General features: G+C 37.4%; 1 protein-coding gene across 8 annotated transcripts in view; it reads right to left on the bottom strand.

Moving 5' to 3' along the window:
- The window catches only part of CNKSR2 (connector enhancer of kinase suppressor of Ras 2), a 207141-nt gene that overhangs the window by 125691 nt on the left and 58923 nt on the right, over positions 1–22527 (bottom strand). For all 8 annotated transcript variants that reach the window (XM_074534619.1, XM_074534618.1, XM_026791812.2 and 5 more), the window contains exons 4-5: positions 21768–21855; positions 6823–6864 (exon numbers count right to left, since the gene is read on the bottom strand). In XM_074534619.1, the coding sequence (XP_074390720.1) occupies positions 6823–6864; positions 21768–21855 (130 nt within the window). The remainder of the gene's footprint in view (positions 1–6822; positions 6865–21767; positions 21856–22527) is intronic.

The following is a 22527-nucleotide window of genomic DNA, read 5'->3' on the forward strand; positions in this document are numbered from 1 at the left end:
AATTTTCATTAACTCTGAACTTGTCCAGAGAGAGCCAGGACAGCAAGCAGCACACACACTGAAGATATTCTCTGCCCACTGCAAAGGCAGGGTACATAGGCCCTCACTGGAAACATGTCCAAAGGCTGACACAGGCAAAATTGTGCATTATTCTCCTTGCCTTTACTCTCAGGAATCTCTCATTCACAGTTTGTGTTGATAGCACGCTAATCAATCAGTGTACAAACAAAACAGTCTGTTTGCCATGAAGGTGCTTCCTCCCCATTAGGCATCCGTATGGAAAAAGACCTTGGACCCATTCAGTGGATCAGGTCCTCCCAAGGCAAAGATGTTGCCACATGGCAAAGCACTCAAGCATTGCACTTCTTCCACTCATTTTGTTCCTAACAATTTTTGAGCACATTATTTCTCAGCAAAATTATTCAGGACAATCTGTACCACAGACATGTATTTTAGTTCCACTAAAATCAGATGGTAGTCACCTTTCCTCTCAAATTGTCATACCTTTGGAGGCTTTGTAAAACTACACCTCTGATTATGAAAACACTATTAACAAGATCAGGATCCTTTATCCTTTTTAAGTGTTGATTGCCTGCTGCAATGCAGTATTAGTTACAGTAAGACACACAGGAAGATGAGGATCCAATTGCTCCCACAAAAATCAGCAGGCATTAAAAATCCCCAGCCTTTTTCAAGCTGCACTCAGCTCCCAGCGTGCAAGGTATCTGCACATAGTGAAAGGATTTGTCCAGACCAAAAAAAAAAGCAAGTTACAAAAGATTAACTGAGAAACCAACAGATAATTACATTTTCTCCTGTTGTCATATGGTCCCTGTTCTCACTATGAGCCTTAAAGCAACAATTTCAGTTCTCTTTTGCAGTAACTCATCAGAGCACTTCAGTAATAAATTCTCCTCTCTATTCAAGTGACACACCTATAATTGCAGATTGAAGCTACACCACAGTCTTTATGTGCAAAGCTAAATGACTCAAAGGAGAACAAAAAATATCACCACACAGCACCTCATTGTTTGGTAGAAATTCAAAGGGAAACATTATTTTTCCCTCAGTAGGCAACTTCTTTATGCCTCAGAGCATGAAGAATGACAGATAATACTTATTTCTACCTGTATTTTTGGACTGTAAGGTACCAATTTCTAACAGCTTTTCCACAATTGCTCCTTCTTTCAGCCAGGGGGATGGGGAACTAAAGGTGACTGAATTAGATTTGCATCTGCTTTGATTCTCTGTGGCTACTCCAGTTTGTGCAGGGAAAACATCTGTGTTCTGCATCAGATGAAGAACCTATGGACACAGCCTCAGTGGCCTCTCCTCAGCCTGTCCATCCATTGTCTGCTCAGCTTAGGCAGCTCTCGGGTCACCAAGCATTTCTGGTCAAGCAAACAGACTTAGGTTTGTCCCTGTCCTTCCTTTTACCCAGGCTAGTAGCCAAGTTCAAATCCTATCTTGCCAAGTATTTGCAATACTGAAATGTCCTGGCTTAAACATGCTCCCAGGACTGAGAAGAAGAAAAGCACCAGCCTCCCTCATCAGCACCCCACCTATGGCATCAGAGTGAGGAACAGGATACCCAGAAGACATATGGACTTTCAAGACTAACAGTAACGAAAAAAAAGGTCTGGATAATGTTAAGCTTAGTCTTTTAGTTTAGTTAGTAGCAGCTGTCAAAGATGAATGAAGTCTAACTAATTAACTCAAGCCAAACCAAATCATTATTAACCAATTAATTTTAGTCCAAAACAATTGCTATATTGTACAGAACACATCAGTAACTCCAGCAGTCTTAAAACCAAGTGGGCCTGAACATGCACTGATGCATACATAAAGTTGAAATAGTAAACCACATCTGCTTTTGGCTGTAAAAAGAGAAGTTTCTATTAAACTGAAGCTTGTTCAGTTCAATTTACAAGGTATAGACTCTTAAGAGGCAGAAGGTGGTTACATTTTCTTTTTTTTTAAGACTATAAAATGATACCTTTGACAATGTATTTTTAGTCCATTATACTTCTATAACAAATATTCAAATATAGTGGGCAGGAGCAAATTATCATCACTGTGGTTTCAATAAGCCTCTTGGAAAAAGAGAACATTCTGATCCATTGCTTGCTTCTCTTTTTTACCTCTTCAAATTTGCATAGCTCATTTGCTTTTGAAAAAACTTCTGAGTATTAGTTTCCCTTTGCAGATCGCTTTCTACAGTTTTTCAACTCAAAAAAATTGCATTTTCTGTTTGCAGGACAAGCAGCCTAATTTTTAAACAGGGAAACTGTTTAAAAAAGTGTCTTTTTTTTCTTATGGAATTAATCTAAAAAAGTTAAAAGAAAAATTATTAAAAATTTTCAGTTAAAACTTATTGTTAATCTGACTGAAGCCTGGCTTCTGCTTTCTATAATTAGTTCTTCTAGCTTTGCTCTTCTTTTAATACTCTGCTGCTTCATGTGGATTAATCTGAACTGGGTATTTCCATCAAATACAGCCTGAAACAGCTGGATAGAATCAATGAATTATTTTTCAAGTATTTTAAAACTCCAGTCAGAATTTTGCAAGGATTAACATATAATTCCCCAAATAAGCAGATATAAACTGATAGCCTTTTAAGTTGAGCAATTTTCTAAATACTTTATCATCTCAAGTTAAATCAATATAAAGTTACTAAAAATGAACTAGCAAGAGCATAGTAATTTTCAATTTTGAAGCCAGCACCACTCCTATGGCTTATCCTTCCCTATTTAGGCCCTATGTAATACTAAACCTGCTTTCTTTAAGAAGCAGGTTTAGTATTTATTTAGTAATAATATTTATTACTATATATTATTATATATTTAGTATATATGCCATCTACTTCTGTTAGTACTATTTTCTAGTGCTATTTCATTTCTGTTTATATCAAGAAATTATGATTAGTATTATTTAACTATTTATTACATTGCTTACTTAGAGGAAGCTACCCTGGAAAAAACATACTGAGAAATGAGGTGGCAGAAATCCAAAGCATTTCTCCCAATTCGTGAACATTTCAGAAATTTAATGAGCAGAACCCAACACATTATTTCTGTGCGGTTTCATGCTTCTTATTCCACAGAAACCAAGTGTTTCTGATAAAGAAGTCACAGAAAAAAAACCCCAAATTTTAAGAAATGTAGGTGTCTTTAAATAACTTTTTCAACACTACGACAAAAATATTATAGAAAAGACTTTTTTTCCTTAGACACACTTTGAAAGTCCATTTAGAAGAAATAAACGAGTTCAAGTAGGTAACTGCATCTTAAAACTTCATAATTATTCAGTCAGACCTTTTTCATTCAGATACATTTTATATGTTTACTTGAATAACATAGATTCATTTCCTGGCTAACCTAATACCATAAGTGATAATCAAAATGCTTTTAAAAACATTTGAAACTCATATTGCTTGGAGCAAACAAAAATATATCTTCCCTGAATATAAGCTGAAGCTATAGAGTTCTGTGTCTTCAAAATACCATTTCTTAAAAAGCAAATCCTAAAAAGTCAACATGTGAATACATTAAGTGACACTGAAATGTGCTGTCTGTGGACAAGGCAATTCTGCCATCTCCACATGTCACACACTGTCATCTCTGAAGGAAAGATGGCATGTGCTTTTAAAAAAAATAGTGCTGTTAGAATACAAGCACATGAACTCTTTCTTGGCCTCCCTAATTAAAGCAAACTGGTCAGTCACTCATTTGAGATTCTTGCCTACTTCACCATGCTTCACAGGAAGCTGTTGACATCTTATTGCAGGGATTGTTGTCTCCATGTCACAGAAGTTCCACACCCTCTTGGTGTTTCTCATGGGCAACTCCTCAGAGCACTGACTCTTCCTTCTCCACAAAGCAGCCACTGACTCCAGTTCCCCTCTCACCCAACCACCTCACTCTTTTATAGCATCTTCGTCTCATTGGTTACAGCTGTGGCCTGGTAAAGTCAGGCCTGCTCCTAATCTTTGCTAATTGGCCCAGCTGCAGCTCCTTAGGGATAAGATTACTTTCTACACTATCTTTATTTTCCTGTATTCTATCCCCCTAGAGGAAGCCATGAAGACTCAGTGATGAGTTAACTTTGGAGGTTTCCTTGTGTGTAATTCAATAATCAAGGATGGTCTCACATTTCTGTTGTTCCCACACATTCTCTTCTTCTCCAGTTTGGCACAGGCTCACTCCAAGGGAAACAGGGCAGCATCCCCACAGGAGATCTCTGCTTACAGAGCTCCAGCCCTTGATCCACAGCATGAGTCAAAAAAAAAAAAAAAAAAACCAACCAAAAAGCAACCCCCTTTTCATTACACGGACAATGGAGATGTTCAACCCAGAACACAAAATCTACTACTCTGATCCAACAGTCTGCTCCTAAGGTGGTAAATATCTTGGTGTCCTGACAAGTAAGAGTACATAACTGTCCTTTCAGTTGGGGTTTTTTTTTCATTTCTGTAGCTCTAGATCGATTTTACTTATGTAAGAAGGCTCTCTTAAAATTTGGCTTCAAACTTAAGTAAGAATACCTTGCAATAAGGATTTCCTTCAGCTAATTGCGTGAAATGCTAATTGATTGTTAGTAATTTTTTTTTACTTTTTTGAGAAACTTCTTTCCTTGTGTCACAAAGAGAAAGTAGTACATGAAATTACATGGGATGAGCCCACAGCTTTGAACTTCTTGTTTAAGTCAGCACAGCAAACACAGCTCTATGTTTGTATCTGATCATTCAAAGGTAGCTGGATAGAATACTGGTCGAACATCACTTCAGATGGGAAATGGACTTGGAATGGTGTGATCTCGGAATTTAAAAAGAGAGAATTTACTTTCTCTCCTACAATATCTGTGCACATGTCCTCTCAATCTTTCCTATTTCTCCCAGTATTTCTAACTCAAGGTTCCTTCTGTGCCTTTTCCGCAAGTACTACTGTTCTTTTTGTGTCAGAGAAACCCATTTTCACTATTGGATTGCTCCCTCCAGATTGTCTAATGGGCTAAAACCATGACACTTTTTTCTATCTTTCAAGGAAAAGGGTTAGAGGGAATTATGATTGCTTTCAATTCCAATTCTTTCATCAACCTTTTTACATGCACATGTAAAAAACTATCTTTCAAACTGAAAATATGATGAGTATCTTCTATGTGCCTCTATGATCTCAAATGCCATAATTTCTTAGTCACAGATCTACCTTTTACCAATTCCTTTTGGTCAGCCTTTCCCCATCAAATCCCACTGATCAGCCGATATGCACCATGGTCAGAAATGCTCCAACTTATGTGTAATCTATAAAGTTGTGTTTAATCCTTACAGGGTCATTTTTAACCCACGGCTTCACTAAGGCATTCAAGGCTCTGTTTGTGCTCATGTTTCCTTTCAAGCTTGCGCAGTGATCACAGAAGGTACATTTATACCTGTGTCCACCTGCGACCACACCGAAGTTAGTGCAGACTAAAGAAATAAACCTAAAAGACTCCAAATGATGTAAAATAACTTTTGAAACCTGTCTCGATTTTGTGTACTCGTGTATCCTGAATTAACTCCTCTCAGTTTCTTCAAAACTGTCTGTTAATGACTGTATAAAGTGATGTTTTCTCAGTCCTAAATTCTGGCGGCTTCCTTTACAATCCTTTCTGCCAATTTGTATAAGGTATATAGTGTATATAAAAGATTTCAGAACTCTCAGCTCTTACAGGAGACAGCAAGCATGCTTTGAAAACCAGGCTATATGTATAAATTTCAAACTCATAGCACTTCAGCTTTTGCCAAGATTATGTAATGAAAGATTTTATTACTTAAATGCTTGCAGAGGTTGACCTAGTGTAGATGACGATGTCAGCCTCCCTAAATTTGCTAATTCTTTATGTCTCACACCTGAAAAAATGTCAGTGAAACTTAAAAATACAAGGAGACATTTTATTCCACATCACTGTGAAACCAAAGCATCAAAAGCTTACAGGATTCAGCGTGACAAGCATTTCATACAGGTACACTATGGATAAAATAAATAATGGAAAAAGAAGTACATTTACTGGGAAGACAACTTAAAGAAATGTAGTATATTCTGGCTTAACCTCTGGTAATAAGAACAGTAAGATATCAAAACCCACCTGAATGTGAAATAAATTAAATGAATTCATTATTCATCCTTAAAGAGATTATCTTCACTTCTAACTTTTAGAAACAAGCTGTGGGTTAACTTAATACTCACTAAAGCTCATTCACAACTTGAAATACAATTTAATACCCAAAATTTGGGTGCAGCTCTCAGACAAGGTTTACTCAAGCTTTTGACACTCTATACACCAGCCTTTTAAAGTCATCATGTTTTCTGATGCCCTGATAACGTTTATCTGCTTCATTTACCATAAATAGCGCTAAAGATTCTCAGAAGAGACAATTGTATTTATGCTGAGAATTCAAAAGGAAACATTACATTAATTTTCCTACAATTAGGCTATCTCCTGGCTCCTATGGGGAATAGAGCTGTATAAATTAAGCTATATTACTAACACAAACATAAATTATTTCATAGAAGCCTAGCAACCATCTCTCTCTCAAAAAACTGCCTTTTTAAAACATCACTCTTCTAATCATGGTTTACAAATAACAGCTGGGCCTGAGCAGACAAACACAAACCCTTTCAAAGCTCCTGACCTGCTCACAAGTAGTTCTATAAACTCATTCAGTCATACCCAGTCTAGTTAGTTATCAAACTGCCACTGCATACAAAAAGCACAAAACACACAGCTCTAGAATTCTATGTGGTCTTTATAAACTTGGTTATGAGAAATCCAAATGGTACTTACCACATGAAGAATTTTGTTCTCTGTTTCATATACTGTGCAATCCTGAAAAAGGAAAGCAGAAAAAGCAGGTTAAATTGGTCCAATCATTTTCCCTGCCTTTACTTACCCTTAAAGCAATTTGAACTAAAATGAAAAGTCTTTAGGATGAAACAAAGTATTTCAAAGATTCAAAGACTTAGGCAGAATTGAAAGAAAGTGTGAAGCTACCACTTAAAGGAAATGAGCTACTGGTCAATGTTTCTATCTATTCACTAGCTCTAGTTGATTCCTTCCTTGAGACAGATAATACTCTCCCTACTTTACATGCTTTTGGCATGTACCAGCTAGTCACATGTCTACCACCCAAGTGCCTTCCAGCAGCCAACCCTGAGCATGGACAAAAATGACCAGTTTCTAATGGTCCCACTGGAAAACAGAGATACCAGCAACAGTCTTAAGTGACTGAGATGAACAATTCTGGCTGAGCTGAACTGACATTTTTGCACACTGTTGAAGAAGGGAAGGAGAACCTTGGTGGAGAGGGAAGAGGAGTTGATTGTTTGTAACACACTTTGACAAGAGGGAGGAGAAACACCTCCCCCAAAGCTCACTCATTAAACCTGGGGCACATTCTCAGTTCCTCATGCAGCATGTGAGGCAGCTTCCATAAGCAACACCAACAGACGGGTGGCTGGGACTGCAAAGGTTTTTCTGACAGGCCAGAATCTCAGTGGATATAAGGAAATAGAATTCCCAAGGTAGAGAGCATACAGAATACAATCAATATTGGTGAAAGAACCACTCTTGAGTTCATTCAGGTGCTGAAACTTTGTGGTAATTAGTGCAAGCTCTGTTTGGAACAGATGCTTTACATCCTATCTAACAAACCACATGCAAGATGTGACTAAGTTTTCATGTTAAAGTCTCATTTTAAAATCAATTTATCCTGCTAGGAAGCCAACACTTTTATATGCAACTCTTTCAAAAAAAAGAACTTTTAATCCATTAAACACTTCCAGTGTTACTCAGGCAAGAAAAGCCAATGTGTCCTTAGGCTTTATATAAAGCCATGTATGCAGAAGTAGCACGTTGATTGGGAAGCATTTTCCCAATAACAGCTGTTGGCATTCAGGAAACATTTGCCAGTAAGTTTAGCCGGAAAGAAAATCTAACACATTTAATTATATGCAGACATCAATGAAGTATTTGCAATCTTAGTAGCAAAACACACATTTCATTGTTATATGTGGGAGGGCATGTAACATTTTCAATCTGGATACATCTATTTTCTGCATGGTTACTTATGAATCATTTTGTAAAAATAGCAGGAAGAGATTGCAACATTTATATTGAAGGGAAAAAGTGCTTTTAGCAGACATAATTTCATTGGTAATAGGAAGAGTTTACTATAAGTTTAAACATAGTTTAAAGAGGATAGTGTTTGAGAAGTCTCACTACTAAGAGAAGAAAGATTTAATTTCAAATGCTGTAGGAGTTTATTACAAACAAGAAAGAAGTGAATAACAGATAAATATTGCTAAAGCCTTGAATTGAAAACTCTCCCACAATCATGAAGGAAAGTAAAGAAATATGCTTTCTTCTGGCAAACCAAGACTATATATAAAAAAATTTAAATACTTCTGAATCCACAAAAGATAGCAAAACAAGTGGAAAACTTCTCAGGCATCCAGTCTATAAACAGATTCACCCTGAATTTGCCTCCTCAACACACCATTCCCTACAAATCCAGGGTTTAAGTAAAAGAATTGCTAAGTAAGTCATCACATAGTAACAGCAGATTGTTGATATTACATGCAGGCAAGAGAAAAGTTCAGTAAACCATAAAAGACAGAAAGACTGGAAGACAGCAGATGCAATGCTTCAGTAAAAAAACAAAAATTCCAAAATACACTTTGTCTATACATGAATGACAGCAACTAAACATAATGCAGGCATGAACTCTGGGAAACGTACAGGAATGGCAGGAACCATGATGGCAATCCAGAGCAGCCCTGAAGTCTAAGACTCAAGGAAACTTCGGAAGAGGTCACCAAGCTGATCCCTGCAGCTTGTTTCCACTTCCTGCAGCCATCCCTAGAGAGGAGGGCTGAGACTGCTTCTGAACAACCCCAGCAGCAAAAGCCCCACACCGCTTTCTGTCACAGGGAACAGTTTATTTCCCTTCGCTGCCTTGTGCTTTGTCTTTAGGCAAGGGCTAAAGAGAACTGTGCCCACCCTCCACAAACACCCCTTGGGTTTGCTGCTTATTACTGGGGGCTTCTACCATTTACAGTTATTGCTTTTTTTATGCCCATTTCATCTCACCTAAAAGAGCTTAAAGCACTTGAGAACTATAAAAAGCCTCTAACTATGCAATTAGAAATAAATTTTTATTCTTAGTAGCAATACCACCCACACCTGGAGAATGTCTTTCTCTTCCATACAAGCCTATATGTTACTCCTTAAAGGTTTTCTTTAGTATCTGTTTAACTAGAGTACCAAAATATTGCAATTAAGATAAGAAACAGATCATATGCAAGTTTAACATCAACTTTTTTTCTACTTTAGAAAAGCAAGAACACACACAAAAATCTGCAACCAAGCTTTACTCCTACACAAGCTAAAAATTTGCTATTCACTTAGTTAAACCAATACTGTGATTATCCCTGAACTGAAAGGCACAGTTACAGCAAGGAGGAGATGTATTACTTCTACCTGTTTATTCTCTGAACTTTGCATATATATTCACTGCCATACTGTAAGTATACCTAGGCTATAGGTATGTGATCTTCTAACCAACCGAACAAAACTTCAGCTGAAACACTGTAAGGTTATTTTCTAATTATGGATTATTTTTGAAAACATTAATGACACATATTGTTAATAAAGCAAAAAAAGAAATTCTGTTAATTTACATTTCCTGAAGATATAGTCAAATACTGGCATTAGTAATTTAAGGGAGAAAAATCGCAGAGCATCATCCACAAGAAAAAGGAGAGATTTAAAAAGGAAATACGATGGAACAACTTTATGAGTAATATCAGATCTTCATGGTCACTCTTTCCAGCTCTGCCTTGTGCACAAAAATGGCAAAAGGGACCTTTGTCATACAACTGGAACTATCCTAAAAAAAGAGAAACAAGAGTTCCAATATGAGAGGGGAAAAAAAAAAAGCAATAAGGGAGGAAGACAAGAGCAGCAAGAACAAATCACACAAATCAAGGAGCAGGTTCTTCTCCATCTTCAATCCCAGTACAATTTCAAAACCTAATTTTAAGACTAGCAAGACCTACACCACACTGTAACTGAGAGGCATTGCTTTTTTCTTCCAGAAGTTTTGACCTTCACAACCTTCACATTGTCTCTAAAAAAAAAATTAAATTATATCTGCACCATAATGATCCTACCATAATGTCATAAGAAATAATTGCTGAGGATGTTTATATTAAACCCACTAAATGAGACAGCACTGACTGGTGACAACACTGTAACATACACATTTTACCCATCCCACCCCAGACACTGCTGGAACAAATCAGATGTGAGACAACATATGTAAAACACAAATATCTGTGGACTTTTTTTTTTTTTCCAAAAGCAGTGTTTATGATGCTTCATTTTTTCCTTTTTTTATCCTCAGTATTACCACCTTCTTTTTAAACATTTGTATTAGAATCTCACTGAAGTGGGGAATGGGATCAGCTGATTCCACTACTATTTTCCTTATTCTTTGTTTTCTTTGCACCCACATTGATTAAGTCTCAACTCAACTCATAATGTGAAGAACTGAGGTACAGACAACCTGCCAACTTACCCTACTGCTCCCATGTCCCACAGATAAAAAATGTTCATGCAGTTCTCCATTACTATAACTGTGGGATAAATATTCTGCAGAAAACATTCCTATTTTTGCATCTACATGATTTGGTTTACAAGTCCAAGTTGGCAACCTGTCAAATTACCTACTGCAATTACCTGTCAAACACTTCTCTCACTATACTTGCAGGCTATAATCTTAAAACTTTCCATCATTATTACCACTACTACAACTATTATTATTATTCATGGTTTTGCCATGTATTCCAGGCAGCTGATGCACTGCACTCTTCGTGGCAGTCTTAAGTTCCTGTCAACTTCATACTTCAGAATAAATTATGCTAGTTCAGAAAAAGAAATATATACACAGAAATAGTTAATGGATTTTTAAAAAGGGAGAAGTGCAGAAATATATGCATTAAATCTTTCACCAACATTTCAGCATTTCTAGTAAACCTTACATCAGAGTACCCAGAGATGGAGTGGACTCCTTTCATTATATTTGCTTGTTCAGCAGAATGCCTTAGTTGCTCATGTATATGTAGTCATCCTATTCTATTTTCTCCTCTAAGGCAAGGCAAATTCCTAGGCAGAACTGATATAGAAGCAGACTACACGATTTTCAGGAACAAAATGTCAAAATTTTCAGGTAACACATTAATCCAAAAGGGCCTTTTGTATATTCATATGATAGTAGCATTGCCTAAAAAGGCAGGCCGTGTGATTGATTCAACTGGAGCAACTTGTGAAGAGCAAGAGCTTGCCATGAAATCATCAATTCTCTGGGTAGCTTTTATGATGCTTGTGGTGGAGCTTCTTCACTTCATTTCTTTTTCCCTGTGGTCCAACTGAATTTACAGGAAGCTAATTATGATTAACAAAGTGATTAAGCTTTTTAATATATGTTTATGTTTATGTATGTGAATATTGCACTGTTTTTTCCAGTATGTGGCAGATGAAAACGTAGGTAATTGTGTTAGGAACACCATTTAAAAGCAGTAGTAAAATTACCTGGAAAATGCATGAGAAATCCCACTCATCTTCCATGTCTAGTTTCAAGAGGGCTAGATTTTACATACTGCTAAAAACATGTCAAATGGAATTGTTGTCATCATTGTTTTTCAAGTCATGCAAAATATTCAAGGCTATGCAGCTCCAGTTTTCTATTTGTAACAAAAATAATGAATTACATGATTGCTTAAAAGGGAGTTCAGACTCTCATAAATCACCAAACCTCTGGCATAAAACCCTCTTGAGCAATGTAGCCATTGGATGGAATTAAACCAAAGAATCCTTTACATCCCTTTGCTTCTCAAATTGATTAAAACTGTAACTGAATACTTTAATAGCAGTGAGAGTCAAATGGATGATCTGTTGGTCTTGCTACTTAGAAACAATAAAAAATAATTAACTTGAGAATGCCCAGATCATAACTTCCAGCTCCTTCAGTCTCAGGAGTGCAAAATAAGTTGTTCTGGCTCCAAGGTGCCTGTTTGAGAGTCACTGGGTCTAGGGAACTTATGCCATTGGCTCTAGAAGAGCTCATTTGGTTTGAATTCTGCCCAATTCAGCTAAAGCAAGAGAGCCACAGGACTGAGTTTTGCTGAAGTCATCACTGAATGTCTTCACAAAAGTTCTCAACAATAATGATGACAAAGTCTAAAGCTTGGCCAACACATGAAGGTGGCAGAAGTTTCATAACCTTTAGTGTACTTTCATTCATTATTATCCTTATCACTTTTCTCACACAAAGACACTGGTACATAGTTTCCAAACAGGTTGAGTTAATTTAGACTTTCACTAATTAGAAAATACTAATTCAGCTGATGGCAGGAATAAACAATGACAGTTTTGAAACAGTAGACTTGAATGATATCCTGTAATGGTTTGGGCTGGAAGGGACCTTAAAGATCATCTAGTTCCTATACCACTGCCATGAGCAGGGATGCCCCTCACTAGACTAGGCTGCTCAGGGCCCCATTCAGCCTGGCCTTGAACACTGCCAGGGGTGGAGCATCCACAACTCCTCTGGAAGACCTGTTCCAGTGCCTCACCACCCTCATAGAGAAGAATTTCAACCCAATATCAAATCTAAAACTGGTCTCTTTCAGTTTAAAGCCATTGTCCCTTGTCCTGTCACTACACGGCCCTGTGAAAAGTCCCTCTCCAGCTCTTTCGTAGCCCCTTTAGGCACTGGAAGGATGCTTATAAGATCTCCCTGGAGCATTCTCTTCTCCAGGCTCAACAACTCACTTGGCCTGTCTTCCTAGCAAGAGGGACTCCATTCCTCTGATCATCTTTGTGATGTCCTCTGGAGTCATTCCAACAGATCCACATCCTTCTTATAGGGGGCCTCAGAGCTGGATGCAGCACTGCAGGTGGGATCTCACGAGAATGGAGCAGAGTGGGGGAATCACCTCCCTCAATCTGCTTTTGAAGCAGCCCAGGCTATGGCTGCCTCTGAAAAAATGCTGTGTTCTGTAGAACACGGTGATTAGAAAACTGATGGATGTTATGGAATCCTGCTTAGACTGTGATTTACAGCTTGACTGGGTAATTACTGGAATAACAGAAAACAAACTGACAGATACCCAGCTCCCTTCAACCCCCTTCTCCAACTCCCCTTTAAAAGTACAAGGAACAAAAAACCTTAAATGCCCCAAAAGCTACAGACCTAGTAAGCAGGTAACATTCCTCTCTGGCAACATGCTAAGAAATAAGAGCACGAAACAGTCAGCCACTTCCTGATGTGCTTTACCACACCTTATATTTTGAGGTCTGGCAGATTGTTGGATACAAAAGGTATGGACCTTGACACTGAAAATTACAAATGTTTGGAAGAGAGAGAGGGGGAAAGGAAATACTTTTGTCTCTTGCCTAACTAAAATGCAATAGCAAGCTCCTCCAAGCTATACAACACTCAGTGCTTGCACAGGTAACCCTTGGCTGCTGCCACAGGAAATGAATTTTTAAAACTACACAGACACTGTTAAAATTTGCACTGTATTTCTAAGTAACCATCCCAAAATATGCTATTTCCATGACTTTCTTTCCACTAGGCTGCTCAAAAAGTCTCCCATTACGGCTGCTTCAACTGCAACAGTCCCAGGGAGCTCTATCCTCAACTCTCCCCTTTTCTGCAACCTCTTCCCTATTGCTCAGCAGCCTCCTAAAATCATGCTGCTTTAATTATCATCTCTGTGTGGATGAGTCACAGATCTCTCAGCCCTTCTGTTCACATTCTCAGTTCAGAATCTCCTTCTGGATATTTGCCACCAGCCCTTACACAGGATGCTGAAGAGCTGCAATCACGTTTCTTCCCAAACACTCCCTGTTCCCCCTTTCTTTCCCTATCTCTGTCAACAGCTCCACCACCTTATGTCCCACAAGCTCACAACCTGGGTGCCATTTTCAACTCCTCTTCGCTTCCCACACAAATCCTGTCGATTTTATTCCCACTGCCGTTCAGAAATATTTGCTTTCTTTCTCATTTATGCTACAATTATTCAATTCCTGGGTCTATAACATCCTCATTCTATTAGAATTAATTCCCTTCCCCTCCACACTAATGCCAGTAAACTCACCTGAATCTGTAGGACCCACTTTGTCCTTGCCCACTGGAAATGTGCATAAGAACTGAGAGAGGTGGGGGAAAGCAGAATGGTGAGCAGGCATCACAGTAAGAGGAGAAGGAAAAAATCTCTATTGGGAAAATACAATGCAAGCTACTAAATAAATGCTATAAAAAAGGACATTTCTTATGCAACCTACACACATGCTTCTAGAAGTCTAGAGCCTTTCCCTGAAAATGCAATAAACCTGCAGTACTCTAAGTTCATAACCCCTGTGTACAAACTAATAGCAATTACTCAGCTTACTGAGTACAAAGAATTGCTTTAATTTTATTTAAACAATCTGTGTGGAGTGGCACCTATCACCATAGTAACAGAATACTTCATGTAGAAATTTAATACAACTTACATAAATCACCTACAGACCAAGCAACTACAGGGAAAAATTGCTTGCTGGATTAAGAGAGATGCAATAGGTACACTAAGCTCTTTTATTCTATCTTTCTGAAGTAATTTTCCATTTCCAATTATTTCTCCTTTCTGTAAAAGACATCATGTTGTTTTCCTTAGGGATCTGGTCACATATTAATTCTTACTTTGCATGTAGAGAGTTACACCTCTTCCTTTTTTCTAAAATGAGCCAGCACACCATTCAGTCAGAAGCCACAGCCAGTATTTCAGCACCAAGTAAAATCACTGATACTTGCTCATACATCCTTCAGAATCCAAGTGCTTACATGGCCTAAGTCAAATTTCAGCTGCTCAGATGATTTCTCTACTTGGTGACATTCTCAGAGGCAAAAAAAAATCCACTGAAACTATTAACAGATGAGAGATAGGAACTGAGGAAAAAATTGTACATCCAAAGGAAAAAAAACCAAACTCAAAACACTTCCCACACCTCTAAATAAGCCTCATGCATCCAAAACTGTTTTATTATTGGCATGCAAAACAGAGCTTGTAGCACAATGTATTGCACAGTTCTTAAATTTTCAATGTCACTTCCAAGACAATTTAGAGGTAAATAACTTCTTAATTTTTCAGTTCTGCTTTTCTTCCAATAGTGCCATGGTAAATAATCCCAGTTTTAAAAATACAACTGCAGCAAAATATTGCATGTTTTATATTTTTATAGGTCGTTATTTTGCCAGTAGAAAAAATTAAATTATTTGAACTGAAAAAAAGTACTAATATTTAGGTAGAGAGCATTCCAGACTCCGCTACAACTTCAACGTTTCATGTTGGATCATCTCAAATGTATGTATTTGTAATGGATTTAAGCAAACAGACGCATTCATAGTCCTGAAATGAAGACAGACACTACACTAATTTATGCTTAAGGCTCTTACTGGTTCCTTGGCAACACATGGTTTCCATAACTCACCGTACTGAACTGGAATGTGCTTCAGTGTACCTGGTTACAGAGAGTGCTCTGGCCCTGGGAAAGGAGATCAGTGTCCAAAGTAATAAATGCAGAATCTCAGGCTTCACATGTACTGATATGACCAACACCACACATCACCATTAATCATGGAAGTTACCATGTATAACGAATTACACAGTAAGAGTGGCATATCCTGCATGCCTCACTCAGAGAGAGACTGTGATGCCATTCAGTGTGCACAGACACAGGGCCCACATCAGCCTTGTAAAGAAAGATTTTGTTTAAAGGAAACATGAGACACAAAACCACATTTTCTCTCCTATCTACACTTTATCTCAGTTTTCACCAACTTTCTGCAACTTTCTGCATGTGGCTCCATAGTCTCTGACTCCTTCACTGTCACCTCGACTCACTCAACCGCCATTTCTTAGAAAAATTTAACAGCTGCATTGGTTTACCAACACATGCCCTGTGAAAAAGAATACTCTTTTTTCACAAAATATTCTGCTTTGTGTTTCACTCTTCCCCATGTTCAGATACTGTCAATCATTAATCCAGAAGAAAAGCAAGCAAACAAAAAACAAAAAAAAGCCTAAAAAATAACAAAACAAGCCAATACCAACTCATTTTTGCTTTCTGGTCGCTAAGTTTTTTACCTATTAAGCAATCGAGTACTTTGGTGGGTTTTGGGTTTTTTTTCCTTCTATCCCCTAGGAAAAGAAAATTACTTTCTCTGAGAATGGAAAAGAAAACAAATTCACCTTTACAGGGTGGCAGCTTCATAAGCTACTTTGAAAATGTCACATCACAGACATATACAGCAGTACACAACTTTAGGAAGAAAACCCCGTACCTCTTTACAGCACCTATCTCAATGGCAACTACTGAGTCATCAAATCAGCTCTAGTAGAGGTTCGTCCCAATAGACTATTATTGACTTTTTAATCTTTCAGTTATTCCATGCTTAATTCCATTTCAAAAAGCATTTCAAAATTTACATCAAAAGAGTATATATATACAAGTAAACCATTTCAAGGAGAAAAAAACCTGTATAATCAAATAGCAGAAACAAACTACCAGAATCAGGCATCAACGCTAAGTACCTCAGGCACTTTTTACATTACATTAAATTACATCTGAAATTTTCCATAAAAGTGTGCTTTAAAAGAAATAAGCTACTTTACTATGAAAAAGAGAAAAACATTGCTAAAGAGCATACATGAGCATACATTTAAACTATTTTGATATAGCTTCTTGTAAACAAACAACAGTTTCATGCTTCCCACAATCCTTTAGTTTCTATTTTTGACTATACATACATTATATGCAATACACATTAACTTTTAAAAGTGAAGAGAATAAGTGCACAGATCAGTATGCATCCTGAAACACCACTACTAAGAGGTGCTTTGAAACCTATAGAACAGAAAATCTTGCATAAGAGCAGCACATGAAGGATACAAGATAAATGAATTCCTGTCAGCATTACTGACAATGACTTATAATACTCTCATATGAAAACCCTTTTGCTTTTATATACACAGGCAGATATTGCCTGTGAATTGTTTTCAAGGGGAGCTATTTAGTTATAACTTTCCCCCACATCTATCTAGCTACATATTTGTACACTTCCCCCTCAATTGAACACTTAACAAATATGGGGCAGTTTTGTATAAACAAAAATATATACACTGTATAAACAGAGTGCTATGCATATAAATAGGAAACTTCAAGAATGTGGCCTCCTCATCATGCAATATTTTTATCTAAAAAGATGGGAAAGAGATTATTATTACCACAGCAGGCTAACAAAATTTTTTCTGCAAACATTTGGTAATAAAGTTGGGGTGGAATGAATAATGCTAAAAATGTAAATAAAAAACTTTAAAATTTAATATGCAACTGTCTCCAGCCAACACATGTTGCTTTGAAAATCCCTACAATCTGGAGGCCCAAAGCAGCTTTAATAATGATCCAATCACAGCTTCACACCACTAAACTATAAAAACCATTTTATTAGCTAAAGATATCTGAGATAATTAGCAATTTGGTATGACCTGAAATTTTAAAATTTTAAGCTATATTTAGTGAGTCCTTAAAGTCCTTAATAATTAGGACTTAAAAACAAAAGTGAGGAATTGTGATGGAAAAGATGAGAGATAATTTCTAAGACTGGCACTCAGGACATTAATTATTCTTCTTCATTCATGATTTTGATACTGTCCTTAGCAAATGAATAGAACCACTTTATATCACTGCATTTGAATTCTGAGTCAGAGCAGGGGAGCTAGGAAGGTAAATTTCCATTTTATCCTTTTAACTGGAAAACAAGCCTCTACTGACATTTCTCAGTGAAACTTAACATTTGAAACATTTCTCTTTTGAGTTTACAGCCGTGTGATTACAAAACCCACAATGACATAAAAAATAGTGCATTTTCCAAGAAATAATTTGTGATCCTTTTCAACATCTTTTATCTGAGAAACAGCCATGGCTAAAAGCCCAACAGAAATATCCCATGGGATGGGAAGTGCATCCATTGGGCAAGGAATATGTGGATGCATTTTCTTTTATATCTCAAATGCCTTTAAATGGGAAAAAAGTTGCAAACCTCTCAGCTAAAGCAGTGCACAGAGCATTTCTGTGTGCTCTACAGCACAGCTTTTAGCCCAAAATCACAGGTGCCCATAAAGTCCAGACAGTGCATTTGTGTACGATTATCTTGGTCTCTCTTTGCTATCTTCTATCCTGGCTGCCACCTCCCAAATTGCATCACTCAGGTTCTCACCCCGTGTCACCCAAAATCTGAGGTGACCTCCAGAAGTTGCTGCGACAGCTGATGACAGAAGTGCGCTCTGTGCAGCAGTGCAAGGCAGATCCATGCCAGCCAAGTGACTGCTCTCCATCTCCACCCCAGTTACACAGCATTGCTTCCACCACAGCTCTTCAAAGAGGTCTTCAGGCAGAGAATTAAGTGCACTGAAGCTTTTCTAAAGGAGTATTTACAGGCCTACAGCTATGCTCCTACTGCAGCATACTCCTGAGTAAATCCCACCAGACACTAAAGCTGCAAGATAAACATCGGTGGTTTGAAAACGAAATAAACACCACAAATCATTGTGAAGGCTGATAAAGGAAAGTAAAAAACATGTAATGAGGGCTTCTAATGATCACTATTACAGCAAAAGAAATAGTGTGTTCAGCAGCAAAATTTTCTTTACTGTCTGTTAACTTACAAAGTCAACATAAAATTAGACTTTTCAGATATTCCCAAGATTTCCAGGGCTTCAATTTTAAAGAAGAAAGCTTCTTTAGTGAAACCTTAATAAATTTCTGAGGAATAAGAGCATTGAGAATAAAAATAAAAGCTATCTACAGATTCCCAAAGAAAGCAAGAAATCTGCTGTTCCCTACAGTTATTGGTCTAGCTACTGCTACCTTTCTAAACCAAAATGAGCACACTCAAAAGGACCAACCAGTTCTTGGCTCCCACTGAAGCTGAATAACCCAGCTATCTAAGTCAACAGCAAGATTTCCATGAACACCATCAAGAACAGGCTCTCATGTTCTTCCTGACACACATTTCTGACTGGAGTAATTCTGTCAACAGAAATCTAAATTCGTGAATGAACCTAAGGCAAACAAACACAACCCAAAGCAATCTCACATACACACAACCATATCCCTTTGACATCTATCCTGTACCATCAAGAAAGAACTTGGTACAGGATCTATGCTTTCTTTATGCATAGCAAAGGAAACAGAAAGTACAGATAATGCTCAGCCTTCAATTCCTACTGAGAGGCAGATATGTGTAGGAGAGAGAATGCAAGGAAATGGTAGCAAAAAATAATAACAGTCTCATGGATTTGTTTTTTAAATTCTTTTTTATCCCCTCTAGTTTTTCTGCAAGGAAAGTTTCTTACAAAAATGAACAAGAATGCAAGCCCTAAATTAGAGAAGCCATCAGCAAGGAGGACAGTATTACGAGTCAAAACCTGCAGGAAGAGGCTGTGAAACAATACCCTAAAATCCTAAGGGGGAGGAAAAAATACCTCAGCCAAAATAAAGCAGCTGCATAGAAGCAGATGATTAGTGCAGGCTACAGTGATAACTTGCAGTGGTCTGAGGGGCCTGCTCTCACTGGCAAATATCCACTGCACACTGGCCTGTCAGGCCCTGGGCAATGTGCAACACACATAGAAAACTTGATAGTTAAAACAAAGCATGTGTCTTCCCACATTTTATACCAAAATCTGTCTATAACTCCAGCTTTTCTAATTATTTATAAGTTAAAACATAGACACTCATTAGGTTTTCTTAGACTTTATCCCTATAAGAGTGATGCAATACTGTCATTTTAATTCATTATCCACTTAGCTTTGATAATGAGGGAGATCCCCAATATCATTTAACTCTATGAAGAAACACAGTATTACAATTACCTTCAAAATGTGCAAAATAATTCAAGCAAGCCACTTTAAGTTTATTGCTTTTTATTCTTCATATTGACTACAGAATTGGTGCTTTGGTTAATAAATCTAAACATTGACTAAACATTAATCAACACCAAAAGTTCCTAATGGAACTCAGCTACTGAAGTTCTGTTTTTAAATTTTACAAAAGTCTTAAAAAAGTTCAAAGGTATTAAAAATGTACAGACTGTATACCTTTTATAAACCTTTAAGCATTGTAAGGAACTGTTCTCTGCTGTTAAAAAGAAAAAATGCAACATTGCCTTCTGTAGATTTTTTATAAAAAAACCCTAAGCTAGTAAGATACTATAAAATGCTTTGCATATAAAAGAAAACAAGATTCTGAGACAGAAAAACCACGTGATATTGAAAGATTTAATTTACATCCAAAAGAAAGCACAATGAAGAATCTCAGTGTGTTCAGTGAGCATATTAAAAAAACAGCAGCTAGGACATTTTGAAATGCCCCACTGGAATGCATTTAAGTTGAGCACAAAACACATGGCTGAGACCACTAATGGAATTTTTCATTATTGTTCTTCTGAATATAGCCCAATTCAATTTCAGTACATGCTTAAATTTAGGCACATAGATGCTCCTTTTGACTTCGAAGTATGGATATATGAACCGCTTTCTGATTGCAGAACTATGTCATTTTTGGAGAAGGTAAAAATGCCTTTCTCCAAAGGTATTAAATAGTAACATTTATTATCATCCACACTGAAAAATATACCTAGAGAAATAACAACCTATACCACGGTGAATTAGCAGTATGATGGATAGGGATGAATTTTTCAGAAGAATTGATAATGACCTAATTCCTGGGAAATACTGCTGTGGTTGCTACTTTACCCACTTTCTCATTAATAGGGAAAATTGATCAGGTGCCTCCTTCCCTCATCTAAAAACTATCCAAAGACAGTGATGCACAGTGGAAAATGACCAGTCTGGACAGCTGAGTCAGAAGTTTAGTTTTTCTTAGTTTGGTGTGATGCTTGTGAAAACCATAAAGTCTCCTCAGTGCTCCTACTGCCTAGCCCACTCTCTCCCTTTTTCTCCACTCTAACTTCTCAAGTGCAAACCATCCCTCAGACTTCTGCCTGGCAGCAGAGACCTTACAGTTCAGCAGAACAACAGACAGCAGAACAAGAGACAGACCTAACCCACAGACAGAAGGGCAGGGAAGGTTCCCAGGTTTGCATTCCCCAGTGAAACTCATTAAGCAAGTTACTTCTCAGTAACTACTTCTGGATTTCTTGAAGGTAGGATGTACAAAAACATAATCAAAATATTCTAACCACCCCATGGCAACATGTTTCAACAGCTGTCTAGATGATACAAACCTTAGGAAAGAAAGGATTACTAAAGTTCAATAAATATATATCATTTGAACCAGACAGGTAATTAAAATTGAAAGACAAAATATAAGAAATTAAAGATGCAAATTATCAGGTAGTTACCTCATTTTACATTATTATATTATACTAGAGAACCCAAGATAAATATCAGTGATGAGATATGCAGAGCCATATACACAGAACAGAAACTAGTACTATAAAACCAGAAAACAGAATTTTAAAAAAGCATTTACTAAATACTAGTATTCCCTTATTTTGGTTGGACAACGATATAGCCAGTGTTAAACAAAATTGTGGGGAAAAAGGTAATAGCCATTTACAGTTCAGAAAAAAATAAACTGCTAAGCAAACTGTCTCATACCTGTTGTACTATTGTTGTTAGTTCCAGACAGAGTTGTATGACGTTATTTCTTGTTACTGAGTAATCTGTGACAGCAGCAAAAGGTGATCTAAAAAAAGAAGAAAAAAAAGAAAAAAGTTGAATAGCACTAGCAGATATCTACCTGCAGTTTTAAGTTCCTCATTCAGAAATTCCATTTATAAAAGCATTATTTCTAACAGTTTACTTCTGTACTACCTTTACTCCCCCAGAAGAAGCTCAGCTGGCCTTCTGCATTGGTTTGGGAATACCCTTACAAAGACAGCCAGAGGCACTACTTCCTCCTGTGATATGAGCAGTGTCCAGATGTGAATGAGATCAGAGAATCTTTTGGCTGATTCACTGGGATTCTTAGGATTTGATCTAATATCTGGGAGAAGTAGTAGAGGGACTTGGAATAGGTAGAATCTAGAGGGGGAAACAGCATTTAAAGCCAGAGATGCATCAATGAATGCTGAGAAGTGGCTGCAAAGCCTAAACTGGAAGCACAACCCAACATTCTCACACACTGCTACAGTCAGAACTGCTTAGTGAAATGAACAGTGTAATCCAACATTCACAGACCTCACCTACATGTGTCCTAGCCTTTAAAAACTTCATATCAGGATGTTTAAAATGCTTGCCTACCTGGAACTTGCTTGCCTTCTAGAGGCACTGCTAAAATATATTTGGTTAGTGAAACTGGCAGTCATCTGATTTGTGTTCTACAAGCCTCTCAAACTGTAAGCTCATATATGTGACT

The sequence above is a fragment of the Zonotrichia albicollis genome, chromosome 2 (assembly GCF_047830755.1).
Source record: "Zonotrichia albicollis isolate bZonAlb1 chromosome 2, bZonAlb1.hap1, whole genome shotgun sequence".
NCBI classification, from domain to species: domain Eukaryota; kingdom Metazoa; phylum Chordata; class Aves; order Passeriformes; family Passerellidae; genus Zonotrichia; species Zonotrichia albicollis.